The sequence below is a fragment of the Manduca sexta genome, chromosome 8, assembly GCF_014839805.1.
Source record: "Manduca sexta isolate Smith_Timp_Sample1 chromosome 8, JHU_Msex_v1.0, whole genome shotgun sequence".
NCBI lineage: Eukaryota > Metazoa > Arthropoda > Insecta > Lepidoptera > Sphingidae > Manduca > Manduca sexta.
Window position 1 is genome coordinate 693,620 of NC_051122.1, and position 15,698 is coordinate 709,317.

A 15,698-nucleotide genomic window follows, 5' to 3' on the forward strand; every position below is an offset into this window, starting at 1 on the left:
AATATCTACACTTGACACAATACTTGTTTTCATCCAATGATAAATGTTATTGTGGTATATATTATATATAGGCAGCGCGGGCGTACTTAAATACCTACCTACGGGTTAGAGGGCAAAAGTATCATAACATGAATCATGAATCAAAAGATATACGTCATTGAATAGTATTATATACGTATACCCGTATTTACGTCGAAACTACGGCTCATATTTTGTGAATCATTTTGTTAACTTGGTCATACAATAAATTAATTGATGGACATTCTGGATTGAGTTTCAGAGAAATCTATGTTGTAGCTATTCTTGTGTACATACGATGTATATTGATTATCTCTGGCAGTTCATTCAGAATGGGTCATTATGAGGGCATTACAAGAACGCTAGTGACAGTTTTCAGTTTCCTGTGGAGTCATGGGGTTATATTTAAAATGCTGTGTGTTAGATGGATAACATTTGCTCTTGGCATACCGTAAGGCGCACAATATTGACAACACGATTTGCGAATCACAGTGAATGATAACTTATGAATAACTGCATATTTCAAATACCTAACTATACATTTTCTAAATAAGAATTTGGCACAAAGTTAATCATCTCCTAATTCATAAAGTTCCTGCAATGTAGTTTACTCAGGATTTTCGAATTTTAGGAATGTAGATGCTCACGAGACATTATGATTCCTTGCCATTAAGTGATTAACCGGCTCGTTGATTTTATTATTTTATACTTACAGAGTAATGTGTATCCCTAAAGAACGATTTTTGAAAATGTTATGTACCGTATGTATATTCAATACGATTAGATTACACAGAGTTACTTCGGTACACAGGTTGTACCTATAAGTACATATATGTTGTTATAAAAAAATTAATACAACACTCATAGATCACCCAGTACGAACCAATTAAAAATATTTATCTATGGTCGAGACCACAGGCAAGAATATTGCGGGGGTTAATAGGAGTGCACTACCAACCATGGCTCTTCAACGCCGGTCCGTCATCATTCGCAACCAGCGAGGACCGGAGAAATCCGGTCGGAGCCAATATCACCCAGAATCGACGACGCCAAGACTTCGCTCCATCGTTTATTTGTCGAACGGCCCTTTTTTGTCTCGCTGCCTATTACCCTAAATGGACTTACGAATTAGTCTTATTGGTATTACGGACATTTGAATTTCAGCAAAGGTGTACTCGTGGTTTTATTTAACTATTAAGTATTACAAAAGCTATACTAAAATTTGAAAACGGGAAGCTTTTTATACATGCATATACCTCCAACTGACAGTACGTACCTACTTAACACATAATCCTTTAAGGATAGGTCACCGTCTTGATAACTTTACAACGTGAATAAAATTTTAACCGTCACGATCGGCGTTAGGTATTCTAGCGTCACTGTGGAGCACTTTTTTGTGCACCTTTTCCCAGCGATTTTTAGGTCCCAAGTCTCAACTAAGTATATTTTACTTGGAAAAGTATTAGGTCGATAGTGACATATAAATCAGAACTTTTGGCGCCCATCTTAGACCTTGGCATCTCCCCTAGGACATAGCGGTCCGTGAGACCGGTCGATCCACCTCATCTTAAAACCTGTGCTGGATGCCAGCAAAATCCTGGGTTCGACCGAGATCGGATTCTGCTTGTTTCGTGCTTTAAATATATTACACTCCAAGGATTAGAATTCGTTCGCAATATATCGATAAGTTCACTGTCTATTAGATCGGAAACAAGTATTGACTCATGACACACAGTAGGAATGACAGTAAGCATACATTATTTTAAATTATAAAACTGGGCATGTGTATAACAGACATGATGTATCCTTGTACTTCTTGATCTATACTATTTTTGTGATATTTATTGCAAATACAAAAGACTAAAGGTATCCCGTTAATATCATGTGACCTATAGTAACGCGTACTTATTATTTTCCAGTTAATGGCGGTTACATTAGAACGTTGACTTCATCGTTTAACCACGCAGAGAAAACATTTTGCGTTAATTCAGAATCATCTCCTCCATCTTAATTTGTTTAATTAATTCGCATGCTGACATATATGAAGACTTTGAAGTAAGTACCTATAACATTGTTTATCATATACCTAACATATAGAATTTTCCTTATGGGTAAATTATTAATTATAGGTACTTACACATTAAACATATTGTCTATATCACATAAAAATAATATGGAGAACTTTAGGTAATGAACAATAATTTATCTATTATCCGCTTATAAATGTGACTAAAAAAGTAAATTCTTATACAAAAGAAAAAAATATGGTTATGGTTTATGGCAAATTTTATTCAAGATGAAACAGTACAAGGGCCTAGGTGTTTCGTAATATCCTTATTTTTTTTACATTTACATTTCCTTTAAAAATGTATAATGAGAATTTAAACAAAGCAGTTAAGTGTCTGTAGGGTATGTACTAGAAAATTTCTACAATATTTTAATTCCTAAGTCATTCTGAATTAGATAAATATAATGACGTCTACTAGGTTTCAAAGGTTTTATTACGATACCTGGTGAATTATGAATAAATTCTGTATTTTAAATTCTATAAAGTTCTTTAAATTAGGTAGATCCCCTACCTACCTTATTAAAGCTAACATTGAATTATATATTTTTGTTTATTCTTAGTTTTGTACATTCATAATAACAATCCCACACAGGTTATTAAAGGCCGGTGCCCAACTGCCGTAAAATTGTTGGAGATATTACGTACTCGTACGTGTGTTTAAACATATTTTATAACCAATTCACTTCAGTATATTTCAATGTAATATAATGTACGAGAATGACTAAAAATAAACACTGCCTACTATCCATAAGCAAAGCAACGAAATAAAGTTCAGTTAGATTCGAGTGCGGCGTTGCTGAAACTGGCAGATATCTTGCACTAACTAGAAAGAATAATTGTAATTAAAATCGGTGGCTGTTATAACATAAGGGCGCTTCGCATTTATATAGACTCGGGGCGCAGGCTTCGCGGCTCTGAACGTGTGGCTGTGCGGCGGGCCGCACGCGCCATCGCAGGTTTTAATTCTATATCGTGCAGTGAATATTTTATTTTCATCGTTATAATACCGTATAAAATTATAAATCACATGGTTATTGTTAAATTATGCGCGTTTAGTGTCATATTTTTTTAATCAGTGTTTGTAGTGAAATAAAATTGTGATCGTATCATATCTCTTTAAAAGTGACAACGTTTGCATGCTGCAAACAGTACGTTAAGGTGGGTAAAAAAACAGTAGTGTTATCAGATGTGTTACAATTTATTAAATAAATTAAAATTTCTTTACGCTTCAAATTATGATATTTACTAAAATGTTAATTCAATAACGTAATTGAGAGGCAGGTAGATAAGATCATGCAACCTTATATTTTACTGTACCCTGTGGTGGTGAAATAAATGCAGGTAGACACCTTTTAAATATGTTTACGCAATGAATTATGTTTAAACGGCAGTCAATTAATACATCAAATGAACACATTTAATGCGTTTCAATATTAGAATACTGGTGTACAGGCATTAGGCACTAGCCGCATCTACAACTTTTAATTAACAATGCCGTTAATCGAACGATTTGACGTACCTATTTGGGGGATTTCTGTGCAGAATTTATATAAAACAGAGGTTATGTAAATAAATATACTGAATTCTGTTGAAGTGTTACAAGATAATGATTGACACTCTTAAAGATAACGGTAACTGACTGACTTCTTGGTATTGTGCTTACATTAAAAATAACTAAATTCCCCTTTGTCTACTTATACACATTTAAGTACTACATTAATTAGGAACATAATTTTTTTCTCCGTACACTTAAATATTTCAATAATTAAATACAATGTTGTCACAAAATATTAATTTCACTTAGATATTAGGTATGTAGTAAACGTCGTAAATATTTTCTTTGTAGAAATGTAGATACTTAATCTACTTATTAGATTTATAAAAGGACCTGATATCAATAATTAATAGTTATTTTAATACAGATAGGTATTGTTTACAAAGCAGTGTTTATTTTAAATAATATGTACCTAAATTATATTAGATTTTGTATTTCGCATAAAATAATTATCGTAATTACTAATAGAAATTTTGAAATCCAAAAAATAAAGCCTACGAATTTTTCAATACGTTTCAATCAATTATTTGGTATGATAAATGTTAATAAGCAAATACTTATTATAATTGATGCATTAATTCATGGATATATGTCGACAAATACAAATTTAACTATATCTTCGCTAAGCTTGCAGACTGTAGAAAGGAACGAATATTGCGTCTATGGACATTTCTTCATTGTTGCGTAGGTAAATTAAATCAGGCTAAATTTTTACAGCTTACCTTAACTTAGTCCCGACATACAGCACATTAAAGAATCAAATTAATTTATTTAAAAACTGAACAATTTATTGAGCTATTTAAAAATAGGTACAAAACAATAAATATAGAGACGTTGCTTCAATTAACACGGCGGTCAAAGCTAGAAAATAAGTGAGAAATTACAGAGTATTATTCTATAGAAAACTTTTTCAGGACTGCTAATTTGCACAAGTTGTATTTATTACCTCAGCAGAGAGAGTACTACGTAGTAGAAGGTGGGTACTGCGAAGCACTATTATGTGTATCTACTGTAATCATAGATACAATGTTTAGGAAAACAAAAACAAACATGTAAACAAAGAATACCCTACCAATAAATCTTTTCAGATCTGTCAATCACATTGCATGCAATAGAGGCAGATAATTATAAAAATGGGCTATTTGATATTATAAATTTGTTTAAATTATACTTTATTTGCCCTGAATTTCTGGAATATAGAACTTTTAAACAAATGCGAGATATCAAATTTAAATTGTGAGAGTAAATCTGAAATACAATAAAAAAAATGTTTTAGTAATACAATAAAATGAAAAGAAGTATAATTTTGTATTTCGTGCTACGGTATGTTTTCCGTGCTCCGAATGGCAAACATTATGATATTTTTCCTTAAGAACATTTAAACATCGAGTCATTTGGATTTTATTAAGGGCGTACACTAATATATAAAAATATAATATCGTATTATTTTTGTCACAATAATAACAGTCAAAATAAATAATTTCGGTCCATCGAATATTTTTTACTACTAAGCTGAGACTTGTAATAGATAATAATAGGTACATATATTACGAAACAAATGTTACACTCGAGTAGTTTCACATTCATACAATATAAGTAATATCATGTTTACCTAGTTGTGACTTGTGAGCAATTATTCGCGGAACATAAGGATTATTAATTTATTAATTTTTATATTTCAATGACCTTCAATCCTTGGCATTAAATATTGCCTAGAGGGAGAAAATAAGATGACTTATCAATATATTACTAGTAAATTGAATTTTATTTAGGTTCATCGTATTAAAGGAAATGACAATCTGATATAAACCTGGATAATATTAATCTATTCGTTGTCTGAATCAGTTATGCACGAGAATGATCTCAGTTCTTGTGCCTTTTTGCAATAATATTCTGTACTTATATCAAAGATATGTATATATTTAGGCATCATATTTGCTTGTAATATTAGGGAACGTTTATCTTAGTTCTTAATATCTATCTATTTAAGAGAAGTAATATGATTGTGCGTAGTGTAATGTGTTCATAGTTTACATTGCTGTAACGACCTATCGGTCACGGTCTTTGAGGCTATTTCTGATTCGTAAACTTGGAGATGTGTTCTCTAATTTTAAATTACGTCCTTCGCAGTTGTGGAAGGCTCGTTTCTGAAACTAATAACGGGATTACATACGCATATGAATTGAATTCATACCAAATCTAAAATTAGAGAAATAAAAGTCTACAAAGACTTTATCTTTGCTAGGCGTTATCTTTACGTATTAAAAAACAAGGTTCTCTACCACGACTGTCTGTTTGTCTGAACGCGATAATCTCAAAAACTACGGAATAAAATAAGATGAAGTCACGAGCAAAAGTTAACATATATTATATACATAACTCTTCTTGTGGAATATCTACAACTCTATTGGAGATATTATCTACATTTCTAAATGTAAAGAAATATGTCTTAATCAACAAATATTGATACATAATGACAATAAAAACCTACTTATAGCATTGTGCAAAGCAGACGATCTTATCATAGGTTGGAAATGCTGTTATGTGTGAACACCCAAGGAATTAACAATATACGATTCCTAACAAAAATAATATTCATCCGGAAATAAGTCAAATAGTTTAAATTAATGCTTATTTTCCTTAGTCTTCATATTTAGATTAATTAGGAAAAATCTTAGAAGGAAATTAGATTACTTACCTATATGGAATCTCCAAGCCAAATTATCTATATATTATTACTTTATAAATATTAAGGTACTTATATTATTTTTAAGGCTCTTTGTTTACATTTTTATACATACCTTTTATAAAAATAACAAAGCAGATAAGGTCAGTCGGGGGAAGTGCGCCATAAAATTTTCATAGCTGGATTCAATGCAAAATAATTTCTTTTTGTGCTGACTTAAGAATGTAATTTTATTAATTTAAGAATATTTGGTATTTTGTGATAACAACCTATAGCCATTCAAGGAAATCGGATCATAAATTAATAATATTTTGCTCAAAGTAAAAAAAAATGGTAGTAGGCGCACTTGCCTCCGGAAATGGGAAAGTGCGCCTGTGTAAAAAAAACGCCAATATGAAACATTATAAAGAAAACACTCACTTTAGTCCATAGAGAAATAAGTTTTACACGCATTGCTCTTGGATAATTTTTAATCAATCAATATTATAATATACTATGGCTGTCAAATCAATTTCGGGGTAAGTGCGCCATATATATGTAAATCAGGGCTTGAAAACATTTTAGAATTTTTATTGATATGTATTTTTTTGCTATGTTAGAGTTTTGTGTTCGGATATGTTGGAATAAAAAATGTTAGCCCTAATATAAAATCCACTTTATTTCTAAAAACTAAAAAAAACATACAATTATGTAGGAATTAACTATTTTGAATGCGTTATAACTCAATTACTTAGAATTTGGCCTTATGACATTTGATATGTTTTAGCTGCATTATATCCAGATAACGTGCCTGATCGAACAGTTGCAACCTATTCACGTAAAGTTGCTCTAGACCAAGGTATTTTAGTTTTTCTTTTGTAAAAACGAATTAACTAATACGCCCTTTTATTTAAGTCGGCTCAAAACAAAATACCTTGAGTACAAAAATTCTGCTGTTAAGTATGACATTGTAATAATAATAATTCATATTAGTAAAACTTATTCTCAAAAAAGGTTGGTTATATATGGATCAGGGAAAGTGCGCCATACGACTATTAACTGTGGCGCACTTGCCCTACTCGACAATTTTTAGGTACATTTTTTCGCATTGCTAAAAAATCATTTATTTTAGTATATATAAATAAAATTCAGGCTGGAAGTTAAAATAAAAGGTTTAAACTATGTATTCACCTTACTGGTTTACAGAAATATTTTAAATATCTTGAAATATTTGATGTTATCTTTCACGGGGTCACATCGGTTTACAGGTCTAAATGACACTTAAATTTATGTTTTTTAGTGGAACTGTATTTCAGTTAGTAGCATAGATGTAAGATTGCGGTAATTGTATAACATCAATAGTTCTCGATTTTTTTAGGGTAGGTGCACTTACCCCGTCGGCGCACTTGCCCCACCTGACCTTACAAATTAAGAAATGAATTAACCTCTGATGGCGTAGCTTACGATCCAAGTCACCGGCGGTTAGGGATTCAAAGAGAGGAATCCCCACACAATGCATGCTGTGTCCAGTCATACTGCCTTCTGCATCAGGCCTCTGAAATAAATATTTATTATTAAGTATGTCATGTAATTTTACTTCATAATATAATATCCACAGCTATTTGATGTTCTCTTGATTTTTTTTATTGCGACATTGTGATATAAGATAAATCAAATAACTTAGCAGCAGTTAATGAATTTTGCGTAATAAATTGTTTTGTAATATAATAATGATAAAACGATTTAACCAAACCCTCAGTAAAAATCATTGGGGTTTGCCGGCCTTGACGTGCTGATTCAACAGGGTTTAGGAAATTACTGATTGATTGCTGGGATTTTACTTACGCAGTCAACTGTGTTAATTCCGTATGACATCTAAGAACCCGGGATTCACTAAGACAAAGTGCCACATATTACTGGAACTACTCTAGCGTAGCAACGTCATGACGGTATAAATCCATACTTTCATGCTTCCTACATAGTATAAAACAAAGTCGCTTTCTCTGTCCCTATGTATGCTTAAATCTTTAAAACTACGCAACGGATTTTGATGCGGTTTTTTTTAATAGATAGAGTGATTCAAGAGGAAGGTTTATATGTATAATAATGACATCCATTAAATAGTCAGCATTGCACCCGTGCGAAGCCGGGGCGGGTCGCTAGTATATTATAAATGCGAAAGCATATCTTTGACATGGGTATAGAGATAGTGTGACTACCTGCGATCCACATGGGCTACTTCTTATCCCGGAAAAACTTTTTCACGCGGGCGAAGATATAAGCAAAAGGTAGTCCTTGCCATAAATAAGAATGTAACTTTCTGTCTGTTGTGCTTTTACATCTAAACTACTGAACAAATTTTAATGAAATTTGATACGGAATAGTAAGAACGTACGTTAAATTTTATCCCGGAAAATACATAGCGGGACTTTTATCAAAGAAATCCTTTATCTTGTTAGCGAAGCCGCGGACAAGATCTACTTTAATATAATTCCTATGAGCGCCTTCTACACAGTGGAATGCACTACCTTAGGTGACCATAGTATTGCAGCCATACATGTTCTTAAGAAAACTGACTAAAACGCGATCATAAGTAATTTGTATAAGCATGGTAGTAACTTAATCCACATCATTTATATGACGTTCAATTTGTACTATCTACAGAGGTAGTGTACTATACTATTACAGCTCATCCATAGATATTATTTCATAACTTAAAAGATAATTAGCACTAATCGATAAATCGGTCGTTACGTGGAATGCGGGGATGCCCCGCTGGTCAGATATTGGAATTAGTCAGTTAAGGTTTTAACGTGTTGGAACTCTGCGTAAGCGAAAGACCAATAAAATTCCCCGGTGACATTCAGGGTTCGTGAAGTACTCTTTTCCTTATAAGCAAAATATGGTTATTTTCGATAAACCGTGGACGACTATCAATCATCTTCTTCAAAGGTGAGAGACGGCTCCAGAGTACGGAAGGGCAATTTAGCTGTAGAATCGTCATTACATTGTCATAGCGAATAAGTAGCCTATGTTAGTGGTTGGTCAATGAAGTTTAGCAGTTTTTTATTGTAGGATGACTTCAGTATGCACAAGTGTGAGCTACTTTTCGCGATGTCACCTATCTGTGAGGAAATTGCCTTAGTTGCGAGGATTGCTTCCAACAACTCAATGTGGCAGTAGCTTTATTAATAAACCTATACAACCAGAACAATTTTAAACTCTGCCTAAAGCATCAATAACTTTAAGGAAATTGTCGTGTTACTTCTACACTTATTTCTTCAAATGTGTAAGATCTACTATAGGAAAAGGTAGGTACAGAAAAGTACTTAATAGTTTGTGCGTTTCGAGAATTCCCAGTCGTATTATTACATCGCAAAAAATGTGTAGTCTTACGATAGAATTATACTCCGATATACAACTTATTTGGAATGTTGGTGGAGGACAGAGAGAAGAGATTTTTTCTTTGCATCACTTCCGTAAATACTCGTAGGAGGGCTAACCATTGGAGCGAAGAAGTATCAAGGTTGACTCTGACACGTGACAAAGCAATGCCCTGATCAAAAGAATGAAATACGATCGTTTTTATGAACCATTGCTGGTCTTTTCTAAAAGAGATAGTTGTAAATGTTCTATTAATTTTGCTCGTATAAATTATTGTCAGTGGTATTACGTTGTGCTCTACATGCGTAAAACTATGCCATAAAATATAGATGCTAACAATTATAAATGTATGTTATTAACGATATAAATTGAAATTAGCGATATTACGGACCTTAATTACAACATAATAAACTTTTTACTGCAATGCCAATGAGCACATCAAATATTTTCATACAATATACATGATCATGTAGAAGTATTGACAGACAAAGTAACCAGGTCAATGGTCTTTGCTTATAAGCTCTCAAGTTAATAAATTTTATGTAACCCACTTTTTTTGTATATTTCTCAACTAGGTTCTAAGAACTTATTTTATGTATAGAAAATAAAACAGTCTTAATTTGACATGAGAAATATTGCTATTTTGAGTCAAACTTAGCTCGTTCGAATGGCAGTCTAGACTGTTTATATAATCGGTCACACAAATAAACGATACATATTACGAGCTCTTTTCAATTACACATAAGTAATTGTCATTTTATCAGTGTTGATAGAAACATTTCTAAGTAATATTTGTATATTTTTGAATAGATATAGCTATGTAAAAGTTTTGAATGTAATTCTTGTTTATAATCAAGTTTGATTACCCCAATGTAAAAGAAAATTGTATGTAATAAACACGAAAGCGGTAATCATTTTTTGTTTCAAATCCAGGTGCGAACCAATTAGCTGCCCACAATATTTTTCATTTACTTAATGTTGTATGTGAATAGATACGTACCAAGCCTTAGGAAAGCCTTCCACTCACTTATTAAACCACGGGGCACATACCACGCCCAGTCCACCCTACAGAATAAATCGCAATTTGTTGTCATGAGTTGTGTATACATTTTTGTATGTAGGTGTATATCTATTCTAAATATATTATATACATAATATAAGCCAAAACTGTACCTATAGATAATATTAGGTTTAATACATACCCATTAGAAGGTAGCTTGTATTACGGAAATATTTGTATAATTTTTTTTCGTTATTATTTGTGGCACTCTGTAGTTTAATGTTTTGATCATGCAGTTATATTCTGTTAATTAAAACATGAAATATAATAGTATGATGAAAATGTTTTTTAGAGATACTTAACTGCAAAACATATTTATACGTGTTTAGAGAAAGATTAATTTAATGTTATATTTATTTATTCGTAAAATTTCTGTATTTCATTCAGTGAAACTACCAGGCACTATTTACTTAATAAGTTTTTTTTTATTTAAAATTTTCCTATCGTTAATATAACATAGCTTGATCAGAGGTACTATAATCATTTTCGTTATTTATTTTTTTATTGGAATAAAAATTAATGTTCAAAACAAAACTTATTTTAGAAATAGTAACAGACCTGTATAGGACGTAGCATGTTTTCTTGTAAATAGTATAAAATATGGCGATATTACCGGTCTAAACCGGTAATATCGCCGTGCCAGTTCCCTTTTACAATTGTTAAAGCTAATAGAAATAAAAAAAATATATGACAATTTCATATCCTAACGATACGTCTATCGCTCAGATATGTCATATTCATACACAACGTTAACGTTAACGATCGTAAAAAAGGCAGCACAGCCAAGACCCCGGTAGGTATGTTGATACCTAATCATATAAAATGATACCTACAACAGAATAAATTAAGGGCGACGCACATTACCGTGTCATTCTAATAATAATTATGGTTGACAAGCTCACGTTTTGTTAAAGATAATGTTAAAAGCAATTAACTAGAAATACTCGAGAGTAGGAAATAAAAACAACTTGTGGACACCTCTCATTGAAGTGATAGGCTTAGTTTAATGATAACGTAATTGTCTCAAGTGATTTTCATATCACTTCCTGGTGTAATCTGGCTTAAACTAGTATGGTTTACGGCTTTCTTGGCGAAAGGTGTGCGGTACTTACGTAATGTCTGCTGATTTTTTAAATAATAAATGTGTTAAAAGTCTTTGTTTAGTGACATTTTATACGAAAATGTTAATCATAAATAATATGTAAGTAATTCAGCTTATATCGGCAATAACAAATAAAAGTAGATAATTAATTTAAAAAATAAGATTGTATTCCAGAAATTAACATTAATCAGTTTTATAATACCGAGATTAGCTCCAAGAGATCTAACGAATACGTCCTGTTAAATAAAGTAGTTTACAAAACTAGTTCCTACGCCACAGAATTTATATTGAATACAGTGTATTGATGACGTAATCTTCCCGCCCTAGTCGCGCCCTACAACCATCAACAAGTGTGCCTACAACAGGTTGAATTTGCCTTCAGTATTACAATTTCATTGGTTCTTTTTTGGGTCATGAATGTATTGTTTATATTGGTATTTGACTGATGTACGATTGTATGAAGATCATTGACTGTAATATGAGTATGTTCATATTAGGTAGATGTATGTCTGTGTGTATTCATTTTTATACAGTATAGTGTAGAATTTAGAAAATATACCGATATCGGAGGAAACTAGCGTTATATAAAAGAATGTTGTAAACATAGTATCGCGTCATTCAAAAGATATATTAAATTATGTTTGGTTTAAACTGATTTGACATAAAAGAAATACCTAATATCTCGAGTATTTAATTTGAGTACTTAATTTAATATACCTATTATGAAAACTAAAACCTCCCATGTCTCATTTCAAGTTATACCTAATTATTTCTATAGGGCAATAAAAACGCAGTAAATTGTCAAAAAACAAGTTTCGAATGGATAATATATTATATTTCAGCAATAAAATCCTGTACAGTTCGATTTTTGCATAAAATCGTAAATTTAGAACAAAATAACTGCTTATCATTTTTATCTAGGGTAATATACCAAACCACATCATATCCTTCTCGTCTTCCTTTAATGCCGATACATATTACAATTTGCTTACTATCATTCATAAACTTACGCAATATCAGAGATTGTGGATGTGTGTATGAAAGAAAAAAAATATTTGGGACAGATTGATAGTAGCTTATAGCATACCGTAATGTAGCTTCTAATTTGTAAAAGAATTTTCAGACTCGCAGCTTGGTTTCATATATAAGAACGCTTAAATAAACGAACCTTTTCTTCGAATTCAAATATAGACTTTGATAACTGGGTGTATTCATTGACAATTCAATCTCATGAGGTAAAGCTCTATAAAACCAAAGCTTATTATTTTGATATTAAACTTTCCATACTCAAGTTATCTAAATTAAAAGACCCGTTTTGTTTTTCTTTTCTGGCGGGGAATAAACACTTTATTATCATCTAGACGAGCATTGGACAAAGTCCCTAACGCCTATATATCCTATATCGGCATACCAACCAATACCTACCAGCGGTGGCCTTCTTCAGCGCATACGGGACGGCTCTGGGTTATCTTGTTGCACTGAGATAAATTGTTAGACCCTGAGGTTTTATAAATGAGTCATTTAACAAAATTCTTACCGTGACAAAATAATAGCAGATCTCTTTCAACCCGCGGTGGCAATTTAGCAAAGCGTATCACCATGGTCAAATTATAGGAATTATACAGTAGTTAAACTGGCTGCATTATGCAGAAACTACAGCAATATAGTCGAGGAATGTGTGAATGGAAATCATTTGCTGTTTTATAATGGTTGATGGTTTGTAAACTGTAATTTACTCTATAGTTTATATAACCTATGTCAGGGAATATGTTACCTATTTTCCTTTCACTCGCTCTTATCTCGCTCTATCGAGGAGTCACAACAAAGGGAAGGATTTGTCATACTTTACGACCAGCCACTTGCTTAACCTCAGCCGTCACTGGAGGATTCACTCTCGGGCAATATGTGTTAGACAAACCTCCAAAAACTGTTGCCTGAGCTCATTTTCGCACGCAAGACTAAAGAGATGACACATGTCATAGTACTTAAAATAAATCTTTGCCTTGCAAATTTTGGATAAATTACGAATTTAAAATATCTGCACTTTTATGAAAATTGTTGGTGGCACAACGCTTTTTAGTCTTTTTACTTTTTGTCAGTTTTGGATTTTTTATTCAGATTTTTAAGTAATGGCGCTGGCTTCATATAATGTTTTGGGGACTTTTGTAACGGGAAAGGATTTTCACGCAAGCAAAGCAACACCTACTGTAAACATAAAGCGTTAAAAGTATTCTTTTCCTTAAATACGGGGAAGAACTCGTTTGTATCTACGATTTGTTTCAATCTACAATTTACAAATAAAAATGACAGTGAGCCAAAATTATGCGACTTACTCCCAGGGACACCTAGTTCAAGTTTATTTATGCAATAAAGGTACGGCGAATTGTATAAACGAGCCACGTGGAATGAATGGCGTGCGAGTAAACACAGATTTAGTGCCGCCGCTCCGCTGTCGTAACCTTTTGGAGCTCGGCCAGAATTTCCTCCTCCTAACCGTCGATACGTAAGATGAACTTGAAGTCATGCTAATTACGCGATATCTGATAATTTCAAATATTTTATGTTTTATCATTGTATTCAGGTCTAATTACCCAAATCCTTTTTTGTACATTAGTATCTACTTTAAAGTTTGAGAAAGGGATATATTGGAATAAAACAAAACTTTATGGTATTAACTTTAAGAATTCCATAACAACGGACCGGTTACTGATTCAGAATATAAACGAGTAGTATAGAGATGCAAGAATGGCGACAGTAGCACGCATATGTCTGACGCGGTGGCGGGCAGGTTTCCCGCGCTACCGGCGTGAACTGGCGCGAACCGCTTGCAAAGCCTTCGCACTGACAGTTGCCACCGTAGCCATGCACGTCACTCGCCTCGTAAGCTCGTTCGTGGCTGTCAAGCCAGATCAATTGCGGATACCCAATGGCAACGGGTTAACATCAAATTTAAAACGGCCGATGATGATACTATAAAATTTTCTAAACTCTACAATATGGTTCACCAACGCCTTAATTGAAGCACTGTAGAAATTGTTTTTACAGGTTAGAATGTCGCAAATATATAATCTTCTCGGGGAATATGTGTTAGACTATAAAAACGACGAGACGGGCTTGCCGTTTGCCCGATGGTAAGCGATATGACATCCCATAAACAGTAGAAACACCATCCAACACCTTGAAATATAAGATATCGTTTGGTATTCCACTGCGCTCGCCATCCTGCGACGTGAGATGTTAAGTCTCATTATATCCAGTAGTTACACTGGCTACAATGCCCTTCAAACCGGAAAACAACAATGACGACACACTGTTACTTGGCGGCAGAAATAGACATTGCCGTGGTACCTACCCAGGCGGACTCTCACATATGAGAGGCCTGCCACCATTAAAAATACGAATGACTTTTTGTTATCAATGTAGTAAAAGAATTAACATTTCAGGCGTAGTGTGAAGAAAATTATGTGGCTGGGGGATCGAGCTATAAACTTCCTACATCAAGTAGTATCGTATAAGAGTAGCTTCCGGTAGTCCACCGAACTGACGTTTCTAAGATGAATGACGAAAATAGGTAAGTTACTATGGCATATTAATATATACTAATACTATACTAAGGGCCGGTTTCACAACTGAGGTAAACGGCGAATATAATATAAGGCGTCAAAATAAAAAAGTCAAGCTCCCAAATAAATGGCAAGCAAAAAAATGCATTCAGCATTAACTGCCTTATACGTTAACTGGCGGATAATATACTTGAACATTGTGAAACAGACCCTACCTGTAGTCTTTATCGTGCAGTATACGAATATTGATTCTGGAAATATTAAACAACGAAATAATTAGTCA

The 15,698-nt window shown here is 33.0% G+C and overlaps 1 protein-coding gene across 1 annotated transcript in view; it reads left to right on the top strand.

Moving 5' to 3' along the window:
* Positions 1-2,847: 2,847 nt before the first annotated feature.
* The window catches only part of LOC115450888 (bumetanide-sensitive sodium-(potassium)-chloride cotransporter), a 34,241-nt gene continuing 21,390 nt past the window's right edge, over positions 2,848-15,698 (top strand). Inside the window, exons 1-2 of the mRNA XM_037436554.1 lie at positions 2,848-3,244; positions 15,296-15,423. Coding sequence (XP_037292451.1) covers positions 15,407-15,423 — 17 coding nt within the window. The 5' untranslated portion in view covers positions 2,848-3,244; positions 15,296-15,406. The remainder of the gene's footprint in view (positions 3,245-15,295; positions 15,424-15,698) is intronic.